General features: G+C 41.9%; 1 protein-coding gene across 1 annotated transcript; it reads left to right on the forward strand.

The window, feature by feature from the left end:
- The first annotated feature begins 12,261 nt into the window (after positions 1-12,261).
- Positions 12,262-16,382, forward strand: LOC122419190 (uncharacterized). Its single transcript, XM_043433520.1, has 4 exons — positions 12,262-12,355; positions 12,627-12,864; positions 14,397-14,761; positions 15,631-16,382. The coding sequence occupies exons 1-4, from the start codon at positions 12,262-12,264 to the stop codon at positions 16,086-16,088; spliced, it is 1,155 nt and encodes a 384-aa protein (XP_043289455.1). The 3' UTR covers positions 16,089-16,382.
- Positions 16,383-18,087: the final 1,705 nt, after the last annotated feature.

Here is an 18,087-nt window from a genome sequence, read left to right on the forward strand (position 1 = left end):
CGTATCAAGCTTAGTCTGCGTGTAGCAACCCTACGACCTCCGCCGTCTCTTCTGCCTCCTCTTTCCTCCTCCATCTTCTTGCTCAACGCCCCTCTGACACCAACACCCACGTCACCGCACCCTAATCCCCCAACTCGAAAATACATCTAGCTCTCGCTCATCCCCCTCTCTCGGACTCTTCCTCACACGTCGTATCGATTGGCCGGCGGCTCGTGAGGGAGCGCCGCCATTTGACCGCACCACGCACCGGAAGTCCACCATCTTCGAGGAGGTTGTTCAAACTTGGGAGATGAGCTTTTTTCATTTGGTTTTTTGACACTTTCGAAACTTCGAGGGAATCCAATTCCGGTGACTGGCTACCATTGGTGGATGCAAAAGTTTAGGTTTTTGACTAAATTTCGTTGGATCGTGGAGCTCGTTTACCCGGTAGGGTGCCCTTCCAGTACGAACGATTAGGAAGAGGAATAAATGCCGGCAAAATCGCGCAAAGGGGAAGTGATTTTTTTTTAGTGAGTCAAAAAAATTCCGCTCGAACCGTTTTCGCGGTAAGTTTCTTCAATGCCCATTATGGAGGAGTGGGGATACACGAAATATGAAAAAATCGTGTCACTTCCGAGTAAAAATTCGTGTTTCGGGGTCGAGGCTATTAAACTATAGGAATTTGGCATACGCTCGTATTTTGCGAAGCGTTCAGACGAGGCCACACACGATTACATACATATAGGAACCAAGTGGATTGCGGAGACGGTTAAACACTGGTAAGAGAGGCGTCCCGAAGCCGATTAAAGACCGCTCGCGACGCCGAACACGGGAGAATGCGGGGGAGGCGAAGACTCTCGCATGACTTGGTCCAATTCACCCTAACCGACGGAAATACCACCAGCACCTGCAATCACCTTCACCAAAACACACACACGTATTCGCCTTACCTGTCAGCGTTATATACGATCGCATATTCAACATATTTAACTGATTGTTCAATTCGTGGTTGGCGAGTTATTCTATTAGCTAACAGGAGGGAACAAGATCTGATCCAATAAGACTAACAGGATCAACGATGAATCTCCGAAACAATTTTTTCAATCATGTTAACAATTGAGTTTCATTTCGATCAATTTTCGTGGGCATGAGCGTGGGAAAACCGATTTGGTTTTTGAGGGTAAACGATCAGACTTGGACATATTTTTAAGACCTCTTTGGGCCCTGGCCTGTAAATGGAAGATCGACAACGTTCAAATTTTAACAAGAATTTTTCGATTTTACGAGTCATTATGCGAAAATTTGATGATTTTTGAGTAACGTTCCTACATTTCGAGAGCTTCGAAAACTTCTTTTTGTTTCAAGCATTAAAAATTTCTTTTTGAGTGATCTTACGAAATTGGAGCCTAATTTCAAAGTTCTAGATTTTTTAAAGTTATAGTTCATCAAAGATTCATTCCGGATTGAACGAGATTTTTTTTCGATAGAAAGTCTTTAAAAACGTCCTATTAATTTGAAATTGATAATGTGGCCTGGCAGGCTCTTAAATCAAAATATGAATTTTGCCGTTGCTCTCGGAAGACTCGCTAATTATTCGGCTGTATCAACCGCGATAATGTTTCGTGTATTTTTTTATTGCCGGATTTACTGTAATTTTATTACAAAATAGCCACTTGTAGCTCTCGTGGCTCATCAAGAATTGAAGAAAAAAAAGCCCGGCAAGATTGAAAAGACTGAGTGAAACAAAGTTGTGGAGATTGTGAACGCGTGCGCGAGGATTTTTATTCGGTCCGATCGGTATCTCTAGACTGGACCATTGATGCCGCCATTGAAAAAGCAATTAGTGCCCGACATATTTAATCGCGTCATAAAATCCCTACGTTCACTAGTTTGATCTTTCGCTCACCGTTTCCCCCCAATATTTTGTTCCCCGTCGGTCTTTCACACTCCAACATATATTTTGTTCGTTCCATCTCCGTCTGATCGTCTCGTTCTCGTTGCCGTTGAGCTATATCGTATTTTATCGCGCGATCCTTCTCTCACTCTCTTAACGGGATCCCAATTTAACAGGCGATAAAGTTTGACCTGCTGGAGCGAGCGAGATCGCGATATATAACAGATCGAAATGGCGCGAGAGGTGGAAGAAGCCGAAAAAAACAGCAAGTGGAAGGAACCTACAGGGGTTATCCGTTCAAGGTTCGAAGCAAAGGGCGATATTCCTAACAGGGGAAAAAAGATAGAACCGTCAGGATTTCGGGTATTAGCGGCCCATTGACGGAAACAAAAACGTTATGACGAATTAGGGGCGACCCTCGTCCCTCGTCAGACGGAAAAAAGCCTTGCAACTGAACCTACCCCAATCATAAATATATTTGGGGGTCGTTAACCTACCCTGAAGTGCTAAGCTCGGGGGGCATTGATTGTGGCGTCCAGTTTTCCAAGTTATCATTTCGATTGCTCGTACTTTGGATTCTTTTTCAGATTCCTGTTCATAGCGATCCTCGGTGATTATTCTATCGACATAAATCATCGATTGGCTAGACTAAATTGCTGTTTTTATTGCATAAAATGCTGGCTATCAATTATTTGGGACGATCAAGGCTGTCGAGTAAATTTTCTGCATAGGACTGTGATACATTTTTTATTTTAATATCATCGCACAACAAAAGCACGTATTACAGATGGAGTCTCATCGTAAATTTTGTTGAGAATATACAGCAAAAAGTGATGGAGAGTGGGAGATGATCGGTATGAGACTCACGAAGCCGGCAAAGTCTTGGAGGGTGCGAGTCTCTTGATCCTTGTGGAAGCTCTTTGTACCAGTTAGCCTTTCCTCCATCCTTCCCAATTCTCTCTTCTGGCAAGATCAAAGCCCTGTGGCCAGACGTTCGCGTCAGTCGACTTCGGTGGTCGTTTTCAATGCGCATTATCGATTTCGTCAATTCATCAACATGCATATTCACAATATCGATAACATCGTTACTATATTTATTGTTTGAAATATTTTTTTTTTTTCATTCGTAAAAACATTTGTAAAAACAGTGATTTTAGCCAAGTTTTTAACGAGCAAAAATTTTCGGCACTGAAATGCCTGAAGAAGATCCCTGGTCCTTTCTTCGCAGAGCGCATCCCTCGCGTTATTTCGTGGGCTTATCTTTTGTCACCGAAGAACAAATCGCATCTCGTTTCTTCAAAGCTTTAGCTACGAAGCTCAGGAAATACCTCGCTAACCGAAGTGAATTTCCGAGGGAAACACTACCAAAGATCTCCAGCGGTGATCACGATGACACTCGGTTTATCGTGAGAAGAAAAAAAACAATCTAACTCGGAGAATCCAGCGCGTTAGGCTCCAGAATCAATGGAAACACTACAACGTCAACCATCAGATTCCAACACACGAGGGAAACTATTTTCAATTTTCGGATAAACCAAAAGAATCACCAACGTGGATTGTTACCACTAAATAAATATGCCCCTGGTTTTTTTACTACCGAATCATGTATTGGTAAAGAATGGCTTTTATTTTCCTATACAAATAAATTGGGTATCGTCGCCAGTGTGACTCGCGCAGACGCAACTGTACTAGGAATGTATACGAAAAGGCTTTTTCTGGCTCTGTATGAGAGTGAAGGCGATCTCAACTAAGAAAGTCTATGAGTCGGAGGGTCCGAGAGGAGCCTGGGTGGTGGTTGACTCGGGCCGAGAGGGGGTTGGCAATGCCTCGAGGGGTTAGTTTCCCCATAGCCATAACAAGATTCTCTCTCTCCCTCTCCCTCTTCGCAGCTCTCTCACTCTCTACATCTCTATGCTTGGGTCAACGTGACTTCAATACGAAGACGATGAAGCCCAACCCGAGAGACGAGCTTCTTTTGTATCAATACGCGAAGGACGAAACGCGCTTTTCAATAGTAGAGAAAATACTCGTACGCGTCGTGAATCGAGTCTTCAACCGAGCCCTCGAAAGTCCAGTTTCTCAGCAAAGTAGTTGTGTACCCATTTTTGTTACTTCGACAACATCGTTCCTCCACAAACATTATCCTCGTCGATATATCAGAGTTGTTTTGAGCTTCTCATTATTCCAATATTCCTCTATATTCCTCGTCGCTGTTCCTTCGCTCGAGTTCAGTATTCCAAGGATATTCGCTCGATGTATGCGAAATCGAAACAAAAAAAAACATCTCGATACAGGAAAATATGTTTCATGTGGAACAAAATTTCATCGATAAACATTCGAACGAATTTTTGTTGTGAATAAACGTAATTGTTTTAACAATTTCTACTTATCCTGGATTTTCAGATTAATTTGACAGTTTTTTGGAACCGAATTTTCGGTCGACTTACTTTTTGCTAATGATGACGATTTTTTAGAGTATCTGAGCTCTTCGAATGAAATTATTGGTTCGGACGAATTATTGAATCCGATTTTGGGACTTTCTTTTTCATTTTGCAAAGGGATCACTTTTTCAACGTTTTTCACGACATATTCGTGCTCTCTTCGTGAGGATTTTTCGACCTTTACTGTGTACGTATTTGGTTAATTATTTCTACAAGCCTCAGTAATTTTGTGATTAGACAAATTTTATTCTACGATTTGCTATGATTATAGTGTTGGAAAAAGGACACAAATGATACTGTGCAGCATGAAAATAATCCGGAGTTCTTTTATCTCGATGTTTTTAGATGCAGCACGAATTGTCGTTACTTTGTTCCACTTGAAACCATTGAGAATCGTGACGACTTATGATCCAATATAAGTTTCCTTCAACGTCTCGCTGATCTCTCGCGGATACCCGGCCACGTTCTGTATAAAGAAGAATTCCCACTCGCTCGGTTCTTAAAAGAGCTTTAAAAATCGTGACAACGGAACAACACTCGAGGCAGTAGGGCATTTTTTAATTTTGTTTTTTTTTTTTAAAAAATAAAACCAATACGAGTGCTTAGACGCCTTGGGAATACAAAGATGGAGATAGTAAAGCCATCGAGAGAACGTTTATCGCGTGCGTTCCACTGTAAATTCGTCTTTTTTCATGATCAAACGAGGGCAGTTATATACATGGACACGGAAGTATTTCCAATTTTGGTTGAACAGACTTGAATATAGCACACGAATTTCTGGAGCGGCTAGTCAAGTATATCCAACGATTTTCACGTGATTCCCAAAATTTGGTTATATTTTCACCTGAAATAATTTCAATAAAAAAATCCGTACGAGCAACCGGAACAAGCAACGAAAAAAGATTTTTTTTTCACAGTTCGCCGACACATTTATTTCACTCTTTTAAGGTCTCAATGAATTCTTCTTGATATTCGAAGCTTGCAGCTGGACAGCATTCATCGTACAGCCAATAAAAAGCCTAAATCGAGTGAGTTGCATGTTAATGGTGTTAATGAACGCGGAAATTAATCAAGTGAGCAATGCGAGGCTGAATGCACATTTTTCTCGGCTCATTCTTTGCGACACCATTTTGTTTATGTCTATGTAAAATATCATGATTTTTGTGTGATGTCGATTATAAGGCTCGTCATAAAAATAACTTTTATACACGTTTCGTGAGAGGAAGAGAGAGGAGCTTGAAAACGAGACTCTTGGTGTGTTGAAGCCTGGAGCCTCTTCGTGCCAGGCGCTGGCTCTTTTTACACCCGGCAAATCGTACAAGGGAGAATGAGCAGCGTTTCCCTTCTGCAACCCTCTCTGCCCGTTTGAACGTGCGAGCATAAACTACAGCCAAGATTCCATGAGAGCAGATAAAGTGAGAAAAAGGTGGAAACAAAAAGAGAGAGAGAGAGAATGAGGCGAGATTGAGGTGAGTGATGGACGAGAAAAAAACGTAATAACTCGGACGCCGAGTTCTCTCGCGAGCAATTATCGCACGCGCACCATGGCAATTCCCCGAACGAGCTTATCTAACACGGTTTATTGCTGCTCCTCATAAATGCATATCCATATACGAAGCTCCAATTGAACTGTGTACATTAGCCGTACATGTATTATATCTTATCGATTTGCTTGTACGTGAGTAAAATAGCACGAAGCGGTGCATATGCCCATTTGCAAAACGATTGGCCTAAACCCGTCAACGCTTATCAACCGACATGAAACGAGCCTTCAAATGTCAAGATTTTTTCTCTCCTTCTGTTCTATAGTTATTCAAAGATAATATTACTGTTTTTACGATTTATAAAAAGTCCTTTCCACTCATTGTATTTAATTGCTGGTGCTGTTTGATTTATGCGAATATGCTGAGGCGAATGTACCTCGTTAAAATAATAATTCGAATGTTATTTATTTCCATCGGACAACTATTTACAAGTGACGATTGTAGAAATGTTGACTCGTGTATATAAACATATATAAATATCCTTGCATGTGTTATACGCGCACGTGATATTTCGATGCTTATACCAACCACCGCAAATTATATTAGTCTGTCGTATTTTCTCTTCATTTTCCATCTCTCTCTTTCCCGATCCTCATTTCGAATATTACTGTCCTCGTCCCTAACTTCTCGCTGTCTCTCTCGCTCTCTTCAAAAGCTACCTACGAGTAGTAAATGTACAACCAAACTCCTCTCAACGTTCCGTAAATTATATAGCTCCACAGCATCGACGAAGTTTCCGTGCTCAGCATAATTTCGTGACGTGAATTTCCGCGTGTCTCTAGCTGCGAGAGTACCACATCGCGATGTAGAAGTGATCGCGTTCATATCGTCGCGACAGAACGCTAATTATTATCATTTTGACATTCGGCCAGGGTGAAAAGAAGTTTTACCATGCGCAGATACTATCTTCATTCCCGCACTAAAGCTTTCGTCACGAAAACTTTCCATGTTAAATCACCGGAAATCCTCCTCTCGTTTGTCTCTTTTCAGAAATTTTAATATCCACAAACATGCCTCGCATTTCTTTTTATCGTACAATCTATTTGCGAATGTGTAACATTCCTTTCCCGAGTTATTCCTCAATTAGTGAGCCAACGTTCGTAAAAATGTGTGAGCCAATAAGGAAGAGACAAAACGAATGATTATTGGTACACGTGAATGAGCAACGTGGATAATCAAGAGATCCGGAATGCCTGAAACTCAAATCCGAAAATCGAATATCTCGATGTGATTCTCATCGTTGTATTTTATTTTTATTCATTTTACCTCCGAAATAATTCTGGAGTAATTTTTACTTTAATCACGTGAAATAATAAATATTCACAGACATGGATGTTTTGTGTTTACGAACACGAATGTAAACGTGATAATCTGGGAGCTCTGCAGAGACTGCTCGAGAAAAAGAACTGCGTAAAATGAGGGAGCCATTAAGAAGAAAGTGTTCTGCGACTAGTCCACATTTATAGTTGGTTTAGCCCATGTAAATTTGACGTGTACATGTGTCTCATCTGAATGTTTACGAACTCATTGTTGGTAGAAGGTAAGCATTCGATAATGTTGGCGTTGGCAAGGGTAGTCATGGTCCCGTCTGTGTGGATATGAAACGCGGGGGTGCTTGCTCATAGCACGCCAGTTCTTCCTCAGACGTGACTCGAAGCGCAAGCATATCTTTGAATGATATTTTTCGTTATATTCAGCGAGTATAAGTAACATGGGAAAGCTAAACGTGAAACAGTGTGACGATATTGAAAATGAAAGACGCTATAAATAGTAAAAACTTGGAGAGTCGATAAAATTTTTTCAATTTTTCGCCATTTGTTGGTTCAGTAATTTAGATGCAACGTCTGAATCATGGGGATAATCAAATTCGTTGCACTCGTTTGTGATCCGAGTTATTCATTAATGAGAGAAAAAAAATCTACAAAATTCTGAGTATCTCTGCGTCTGTGAAGATTTTGGTGAAGGTCCGCCTGGCGCCGTCGGGCGAGATTAAATAAATTAAAGTTGATTAAGCCGGGCCCCTTCCTTTCTACATAGCTCTCGGCCGAAACGTAACAAAGGCTCTGCTGCTCACACACAAATTTAATGAGATCGAGGCGAAAAGGCGAAAGATTATCGAGACAAATCGAGGTTGCGTAAGCGCCCCTCCGCGCATAACGCGCCTGCTTTTTTCTTATTTTTTCATAAAATAACGGCACACCCGGTTCGGCATACATTTGTGAGCGCGCGGGTGAAGAGAAGAAAGGAATAATGCGCGAGAGAAGCGATCGCGGGGCTGAGAAAATCGCTGTTAAGGATATACGAGAGTCGGAACTGTGAAACTGATCAAACCACTACATTTTTCAACGGGCATTTCGTTACAGAAAATATATCAAAACGGTCGGTTTCACCGCGCTAAACTGGCCCCTACAGATATATATCTATATGCCACGAGGGATGGAAGAGGATGGGGTTTGTGCTGCGGGAAGAAGCGCCTAAAGGCCGCCGGCGATCCACGAGTCTCTCGTATATGCGGCATCCCGGCGAAATCAAGTCTTCCAATCCTCTAGATCTTTCAGATTTCCCAGAAGTTCCTTTTTTTCGTAAATTTATTCCTGCACAAATTAATCTTTTTGGCTTTTTATTCATTTTTATTAACCACATCGTAGTGTTGTATTCTTAAATAACGAGGCGTCGGAATTTTCGATAAAAAGGAAGTCGGGCACGCACCGATACTGCAGAAACATCATCGCGGCGACGATAGTGTCGTCGACGTACTTACGAAACCGAATCGAGATGTACAAATAACCATAAGTAGGTTTTTTACAACGATTGATTGGCAGGATTGCCAATTTATTGTGAATTATCGTATGGCGAGATTCGTGGAATAGCAAATCAAATTATAGACCATTTCGACATGGCAAAGAAGGGCGCGAGAGAGGTTTAAGGAGAGATGAAGCGGGGTCGTCGCCACTCAATTTCACGGATCTCGCCGCTTTCGGGCTACGGAATTTTGAACGTTGCGCTGACGGCGTCTGGGAAACGAATTTTGATTTTTTAAGTTTTATAGCCTATTCTCAGACTTTAAGTATAATTTCAGAGTTTTGCAATTTATAGTGTAATTAGGAGGATTTCGATCCAAAAAATCTTCCCGTATTGCTGGTTGAATGATGCTTCATGAACGCCTCATGGAGATTATTTCGAGAGCGAAAATGTGTGTACGGAGTGATAGCAAAAGAATCGTGGGCTGTTAAGCTCGAGGTCGAGGTCTCTATTTTTCCATCTCCACTTTTTATTTCTGTCTTTCTTTCTTCCTTTCACAAAATCGATTTCACGTGTACCCCGCTTTCGACAATCATCTCCGTTCACTCGGTTATTGTCGTCGTGACAGGGCAGTCACGCCGCCCGTCGCGACGCGCTGTATGATGGATCGATGCGTCATTCGAAAAAGCAACACGGCCAACTTCCATCCCTTCGTCGCAGACGCTTTTGGCGCCCGATCCTGTGGGTTGGGAAAAACAGTTTTTTTCGGAAATACCGTTAGTCTATTTTGTCATCAGCTGTTTATGGTTGACTCGATATTATCAAGGGCGAGGACAGAGAAAAGTGTGTAAAAAGATATCAGCGCATCGTCAAATTTTTACATTCCATTTCGACAATTTTTCCTCCCGCACGGTGTGAAAAATTACGCAAATAATTTTCAGCGTTTCGTTCCAAATTTTCTTATAACCGGAAGTTCAAAGTTCTCAAAGTGAAATCAAAACGATTAGGATTCCATGCGAATTAATATGCGTGAAAAAAAAAAATGTAAACCCTCAAAAAACTTTACGGTATCGAAAAAACAATTGCGCTCTGAATTCCGTTTGCGCACCAACATTTTTCAAAGCAGACACAATCAGAGTGAATTTTTTTTTCAGATTTATTGACGCGACGCGTCTCGGTGCCCCCAGCAAAAATCGCTAGTGAAAAAAGTTTGAACGCTACTCAAGAAGCATTTGAGAAACAGAGCAAGTTCCCTCCAGTAAGTGGTCCGTATATTTTCATCTGTCATTTTTTAATCTCTCGTCATACCAGTAAAAACGAGGATTTTTATTCGCTGAATAGCTCGCGAAGGACTAAAAAATCAGCGATTAAATGATACGATAAGGATGTAAAATGTTGCTTTACGAGTAGGATATATTTAATCCTCATCTCGAGACGAGGATAAATCGAAGAGCGTTGCGTGATTGAATCGCAAACGAAGCATGCAATGGGAGGCTTACGAGCTCAATTCCTGATTTGTCACATGATGACGTGAGCATTATGACGCACAACGTATTATGCAAATACAGCCCGAAGCTACAGGTTGACTGTTAATATATGTGCTGCAATGTATTTAGGCGTAATGCACGTACGTATTACATTCGCCTTGGTATTATTAGAGGTCGCCTATAGCTCTACCGAGTCTCTTGATGCGTGGATACGTGTACGTGAAGATTTGTGTTTGTATACGTAAACATCACTCCCTTACCTGCCTGGAACAGTAGTTCAGTCGATATAGATTCGCGTTGGCCAGTTATCAGAGTAATTTCCAGCTGGTTTACTCCCTTGGGCTTTCATCAACATCACGTATACGAAAATGGTTTTGTGCTTTGAAATATGATAGTTTCATCGCTTGATATAAATTCACGATTTATCAGCCAAAAACCTGTTTCTTTCTTAATCTTGCTCCGATTAAAGTAGTTCGGCCGTTCGATAAAGTACGATGAAGATTTTTTTTTTGCGGTAAATGAAAGTTTAAGGTCCTCTGATAACGATGAGCACAGTTTCGGGGCCTCTTACGAGGCAAGACTTTGAATTATTTCATTTACTAGTGTAAGTTTTCAACATGGTACCCAATGGGGGACCCGCAATAATATTAATTGTGGAAAAATTGTACGGTGTTCGAGCTTCGGAAAAGTTTATATCGTGAAGAAAATTTATCACAGATTCCGTTCCTTTAAAAAAACTTTATCTTACGGGGCTTTTAAGAAAGAAAACATGAAAAACTTTAGTTTTTTACGTGTCGAAAGCGGATGTCAGTCATTACGTTGGACTGCTGGTAGCAGCTGATTGAACTTCGGGCAAATTCGGGAATTGCGGGAATTTCATCGAATTTCTTTTCGAGACTGACTCACGTGCTATTCGTCTAGTAGCTTCGCTTTTTTTAACGAATCAACCATTTCTTTTCTCGGTGCGATTACACCGATTGAAACTTTCTTTCGCACAATGAAAATGTTTCCTTGGGTTATGTGTATTTCAAGTGTCACCGGTACCGACTCAATCATTAACTATAGTCAAGTTGAAGTATAAATTTTATCTTTTATGATACTTTTAAAGCACTTTATTACATTCTTGTGATAAAAATAATCTCAATGTAAGTGTTTATTAATTGTATTAACCATTTAGGCTTCAAATAAATCAACACAAAGTACTTGCTAACTTGACTAGTCATAGAATAGCCGAACAACTTTAAGGTATTTTCGAATCTTTTTGTTACGATCAAGGGTTCAGAAGATTTTTCGAGTGCGGTAATTGTTGATAATTCATTTATGTTAATTCGTATTCGCTAATTTTCTGCACTCATCCGGTCGATTCTGCTTTTCTTCGTTGAATTTTGTTTCTTTGTTTTTTTTTAATTTTTTTTTTTTTAATTTAATAAGCCAACTGATTAATCATCCCGCAATTCATGGCGGTAGGTCCCACTGATTTAATCCGTCATTATCTTTTCGTTAATTCCTCCGTGTATTCGAGGAGGTTTGGAGGAACGGGCGTGTGAATGAGAAAGGCGGACGTGAATGTTGACGCGTACGTATGTATGTAAATTGGAATGCGGGGCGAGTGTTTGAATGTTTGTGGGTGTGCGAAAGAGCTCAGACCGCGATATTGAGGGCCCCCGGCAAGTAGCTGACAAGCATGTGAGCGAGAACTAATCTATCCCACACCTCACGATGTGGGGCGCCCAATGAGAGAATAAAAATTCAAAACAGCCCGTTAAGCAACGCTTGAACGACGTTTCGTACCCCGCAGGCTGCCGCGCTTCTCCGCGTGCTCGGCTCTCACTGCTCCCCGCGGGATCGAATTCTCGTTTTCTCCGATTCTCTGTACACCGAATTCGTCTCCTCGTCTACACTCGAGACCTTGAAATTATCGTCGCTACTTATTCACGATACTTTTAAGCAGCCCAACTCATTTTTAGCCAAAACTAGGCCTGTCTGTTACCTTCCTGTTGAAAGACTCTCGTGAACGAGGAAATTCCAGATCAGTGAACTCGTACTATTTTCATTTGATCATTGGAATATATCGGCTTCGTGTCGCTCAACATTATGTTCGGTCGAGCGAGCAAAGAAATTCCTAAAATTTAGTGAGTTGTACGCAACTTACTCATCATTCTATTTTCTTTCAGATGTTCCCCAGCAGTCTTTTGCTCAAGTGTCCAACCCAATTTTCCTTTCGAATCTGCCGTTCCCTCGTTCACATTTCGTTGTGTCTCGACTACGGTAATTCTAGGAGCTAAAGCGATGAGAAATTCATTAACGGACGCATGTCTGGAGTCATTAACTGAGAAAAGATCGTTTTTTGATTACGCACAGAATTCACCAATTAATTGAATCCCCCGAGAATACCGATTCGAGAAAAAAGTGTTGCGAACTGGCAAACTCGATCCGGCAAATTGAGGAAAAAACAATGGAATAAAATGATCCGAAAGTGCATCTATCGGCCTTGGACTGTGGATCGTTAATCATGACAGCAGGTCAGACCAGCGATGAGAACTGACTCTGACAAAGGACATCGAGCCTTCGGCTCGCGTGATTGACACTGTGGCAGGCTACAGGAGGAGACGCCTCCTAGTGGAGGAGGTGCCCGGACTTTATATTCGGCGCCTAACTCTTGAGGATCCGCGAAACGCAGCTCGAGAGAAAGAACCGACGGATTCAAGGTCACCGTCCCCGAGTCATATCTGTCATCCGAAAAGTGCTCATGATCGCCCGGGGCGAGGATCTTCAAGGTATTTCTCTACAATAAAATTTCATTATCTCAAACCCGCAAAGAACGAGTTGACAGAGTTATTGATACTTCCAACAGTCATAATGTTGGTATAGCGATTAAAGTGGATTTATCAATGTCCATGATTATTCAATATTTAGGATTAGAAGTTCCTGGGTCGCTGATGCTATTTTTGTTTCTATAATCAGCTGCTGCCAGCAGGATTGAGGGGGAAAATTGAAGGATTTTCGCGCTTTTAAACATTTTTGAAAATTAATATTTTTTGTTTTGAAGCGCGAAAATCATTCAATGTTCAATATTTCTGTATGATTTTAGTTCAGGCGATAGCCACTGCTTTTTACATCAAAACGCTCTTTGCTTTTTTCATCTCGGACAAACCAATTCCCCGAAATCGTCAAGACCGTGGAGAAATATATGGGTTCCTGTGGAGTAGTTTTACACCGTATTTACCCGATATGTGAGAGTTAAAAAATTCTATTATGGAGTTGAATTACCAATAAACAAACTCTTCAAATTTCAAAAGTCTATGCTCTTTCCTCTCGCTGCAAAAAAATCGCGAAAAAACCCCAGAAAATTCGGCTGCCACACGGAGTGACCCCTTAAGACAACGAAATAACCACATACCTTCCACACTTTTGCACCAAAGTTCTGATTCACTTTTAATTCTCTTGCTTATTTTTGGACAATCGCTTAAACCTTAATTAAAATTTTTTTAGAATGTTTATTCTCTTTGGAAAATTCACCTGGTACAAGGGGTTCTAAAAACGAACACTCCGTCGATGGACTTTTTTGTTGACTTACAGTACCAGAATCGTGCACGCTTCAAAGAACGTGGCAATGTTGTTAACTTCATTGGGACACAAGTCTCGAAGGCTGTTGAGAAGAAATGTGAAAATAAAAACGAAATCTCATGAGAACAAGTTAAAAAGCATCTCGCTATCGGTCTCGATGAAGGAAATGCACAAATGCACAGAGTGCTGATTTTACGACGCGTCCAAGAGTCATGCTTTTCCTTTCTCTCTCTCTCTCTTTTTTTTTTTTATTCTGCTCGATCTCGAAAGAAAAGAACTCGTGCTCGACTCAGCTCGCCGACACTTCGCACGAATTCGATTTGTGTCTTTTTTTTTGTAGCGTTCCACGAACAAGCTGAACTCGAGAGGAACGAGCTGAGCAAACTGGTAATGAAGCTAATAGTGTGTTAGCGCTCGTGTGTGAGTATATTTGTGTATGTGTTAACGATGAAAACTCTTCGTAACAACGTCCAAATGGCTAATTAGCTGATGGCGAGATTTTTACATAGCGCGCAGCCAGGGGAATTGCACCGAGAAGCCCTTGAGAAAAAATCCACCTTTTTTTTGGACTTTACGACGGTTCGTTTTTGTCGTAATTTTCTTCACGTACTGAACAGGATGGGGCAGCAATTTTTCAATAAAAAATCTTCACGGACCATTGAATGATCCGGTGGTTCTTCTCAAAGCGTCACTTTTCTTCTCCCGCAAAATTAATGATTCAACGTCGGGCCCTTAAATTTAGTTACAGATCGTGGCTGGAGAAAGTGAGAAACGAAAGACCAGCTTATCTAACTATAACTTCACTGGAACTTCCGGAATGTCCAATTCCACTGATCGAGTCCCAGGCGAGTGCTCGTGCACGCGGCAGCGAGGAATCCCCCCGGAGCAATCCCGAGAGGGACACCGTTTTGGATGAATTTTTAGAAAAGGTATCACGTATCGGGCGCGACAAAGATAAGGATCCAAGTGGAACACGTTCGTTTCGCACCACCGATTACGCGAAACGAACCTCGACAAGAAATCGAGGATCCCGCACTCAATTTTCAGAGAACGAATGCAGCGCCGGACTCGGAAGTCTGGAAGAATGCACTAAAAGTATCGTCGCAGGTATCAAAATTTGTTGAACCACGTTTTCCACTAGTAACCCTCACCCACGCTTGGTAATTGAAATTTATTTACGAAAAAATTTCGACTCAAAAAAGCCTGATATTATCTCGAGCGTGCACCGAAATTATATTTAAAAAAAAGCTTTAACCAGTGCTTTCAATAACAATTCCAATTTCGTTGCCTTACAAAAGTTTGTAAAAATTCCTCAACTTTTAACAAATCAATAGTAATCATTTTTTTCATGAGCCCAACTCCTCCCGCAGAATAATTATTCTTAATATTGTGGTTCAAGGTCAAATACAAATCGATCAAAAGGTTATTAAATATGGAATTATTGCGCTCGTGTATTCCCTGTTATAAACGAGGGATTTACGTAGTACTATTTAGAGCTTGCATAATAATAATAGACCCATTAGGTATCCGAGCGAGGTGTATCCGTGTAGCGTACACACATTTATATCTTAATATACGCAAGATAGTAGTACGGCTGTATACTTCGCAGCAAAGTCGTTCGGGGTTGCGTGCATTTAGGCGCAGGTGTTCTCATTTCAAGCATATTATAGAGCAACGGGGCTGTAATTTATCGTACGTAAATATGTGAAACGGTGAGTAACATGGTAGGAATTGAGAAAATCATTGTTGCCAGTGACCGAAATAGGAAATGCTCAGTACGAACATTCGCGCGTAATTTTTTTCTGTCGGTTGACAGGAATATTTAGTAGCGAATTTTCAAGCCCAATTTTTTTGGAAATCGTCAAAAGTGGCGTTTTTGACGAACAGTGGTTTTTCTCACATTCAATACGACGACGAAAGCCGAATAACAGAGTCCCATTGGCGAATTCAGAAGTGTTAATGAAATGTGGTTTCAGGTCCGACGAGATATAAGATGCGTCCGAGCACGAGCGATTCACAAGTTTTCAAGGACTGCATCTGTTCCGAAATTTCGGAGAATCTGCGCGTTAACATACGCGAGAAGACCGAGGTCATCCGCGGCGGCTCTCGTAGTCCGAGTCCGGAAGTGACTCACACCATTAGAATTGCGATGAAATACCACGGCCAGTCCGCCGAGTGCAGGACAGAAGGAAGCGGAGATTATACGAGCGCGAGGAAGCGGCATGGCGATGGGGAGGAGCCTGAGAATATTGGGAAGGACAAACAATATTCGGGCGCGAAGAATTCGCGGATCAGAGAAGACAGTTGTTGTCCAGGGGTCAATCTGGCGTTAGATTTCACTCTCAACTGTACCAGCGTACAATTGACGTCTCGGGATATCAGTCTGAAAAGTGGAACGAACACGGTGACGAATCAACAGAGCGATGAAGATTGATATTCGGTTTGTGTCTGCTCTCTCGGGTTGCCGAATCAATAGAAAAGAAGCGAACGAAATTTGAGAAGGGGTCGATTCTTTCCCGGTTCATCATCGTCCGTTCTTCATGATTCCTTGGCTGCGAGTAATAAATCAAAACTTATCGAGGCTTCATTATCAGGTGTAACCGCTGAAAGTGCAAAATGAAAAGCAACCTGAAGAAACGAGGATCCACTATGCCACGAATTATTTGTTCGTATCCATTAGAAAGCTTGGAAGTTACTGATGAATAAAAACGAATCTGATTTGAGTGTTGAAAAATCTATTGTGCCAACAGGCAATCTTTATTGGAGAACCGTCCGAGGAAAAAGAAAAGCCCAAAACAATAGGACACTAAATCGAAATAGCAATTTTGCTGGGATCAAGCGTCATCGTGCAGGAATATAGATGCGTCGCGGTCCGCTCTATTAATTAACTTCTGTGATAAATGGCACGGGCAACTTGTTCGTTAGCCTCGGCCCATGCGAACAAAAGTGCCGTCAGGCATTTCGCGCCGCGGTAGCAGCGATCTAGAGAAATATCGGTTCACTCGCTCTCGTATCCCGCTGCTTGCAGAATCTATGTGGTGTGGCTAAACACAACGAGAGATCTCAACACCATCAGCGTCGCGCCTAGGAGGCAGTGTGCTGGCGCGGATACGATGCAGAAAGAGCGTAAAGGCGGACTGGGCTCTGATGCGTTTCTCCTCTCTCTCTTTGCTTCTTCTTCGCTTCTACTCTTCTCCACTCTCTCGTCTCATCGTAGCGTTCTTATTTTGTCTGTGCTCTCGTTGGCCGTTCGCTCTCTCGCGGTCTCTGTTGTTCTTGCCGCCTATTCCGATGTGTTTTCACGACGATGCTCCGGAGCTACCGCCAGCCGATCTCTAAGGGCAGAAATGGTTCATGGCCAACTTTCGCGTAGCAGCAAGAGCGATTCCAGACCCACTTTTGATACGGTATTATTTCTGAGGAGGCAGCAACAACGTTACAACTCAACGATCCGCTTCGCCAACTTCCGTAGCAATATGCACAACATTATTTATGCAATCTGAAGCGCAGGCCCGTGCACTGCACTCGGTTCTTTCGTTGCACCACTTCCATATTTTCCAGTCTCCTGTTTCGCTTGCGCTTCAATCTACTTGGTCGATTGCACGATCGGCCAGCTCGTTTGTTTGATCATGCTGCGAGATAGTGAAAAATGAAAAAAATCGACAACGACCTGAGATTCGCTTCCCGATGAGAACCTTGTGGCGAAATCTTTTTATATATTCGACTTGGCTCACAACAGAAACCAACTCTCTTTTGCCTTTTTTTTTCGTAGGCAACACTCGCTCTTTGTTTTCATATAGATGAATCGTTGATGGGGAAGCCCAGATAACTGAGCAGGATAAAAAAAAATAAACGAATATCAAAAATCACCCTCTTTATCTGGAGACTAAGCAGCTTCTTGGGACCAAAAGTACATTGAAAAAATGATTTTTAAAGAGCATAAGAAATTTTCGCTAAAGTTTATAAAATTTTTACAATTCAATGAAAATTCTCGCTAGTCAAGTCTAAGACTCTGAGAATAGTTCAGCGTTACTTCCGCGGCCTCTTTTCGCTGCATGGCCTCTACGCGAGGGACATTTGGCGAACATGAGGAATAATCAACACGCTGCTAGGAAATAAATTTGATCTCCATGGGACAGTAAATTAAATGGTTTTGCTCGACATGGCGCAAGACACTTCCGGTGAGAATCTTCATATCCCGCTCAAGTCTACGACCAATGAATGTTGAATTCTCACTTTTTCTCGGGGTTGTGACGTCATCGTACGCAGAGCGGAGAGAGAGAGAGGGAGAGGAAGAAGGCAGTTTCGAGAGCACATGTTCCGCCAACATGGCTTCTAAGAATAATTTGATTATGCGGTGGGACCGCTCGGAATTCACAGGGCCCCGCTTGTTAGACGCGATCCCACATAGTCCCGTGCTCGCGATCCTTCCA

Source organism: Venturia canescens, chromosome 1, assembly GCF_019457755.1.
Source record: "Venturia canescens isolate UGA chromosome 1, ASM1945775v1, whole genome shotgun sequence".
NCBI lineage: Eukaryota > Metazoa > Arthropoda > Insecta > Hymenoptera > Ichneumonidae > Venturia > Venturia canescens.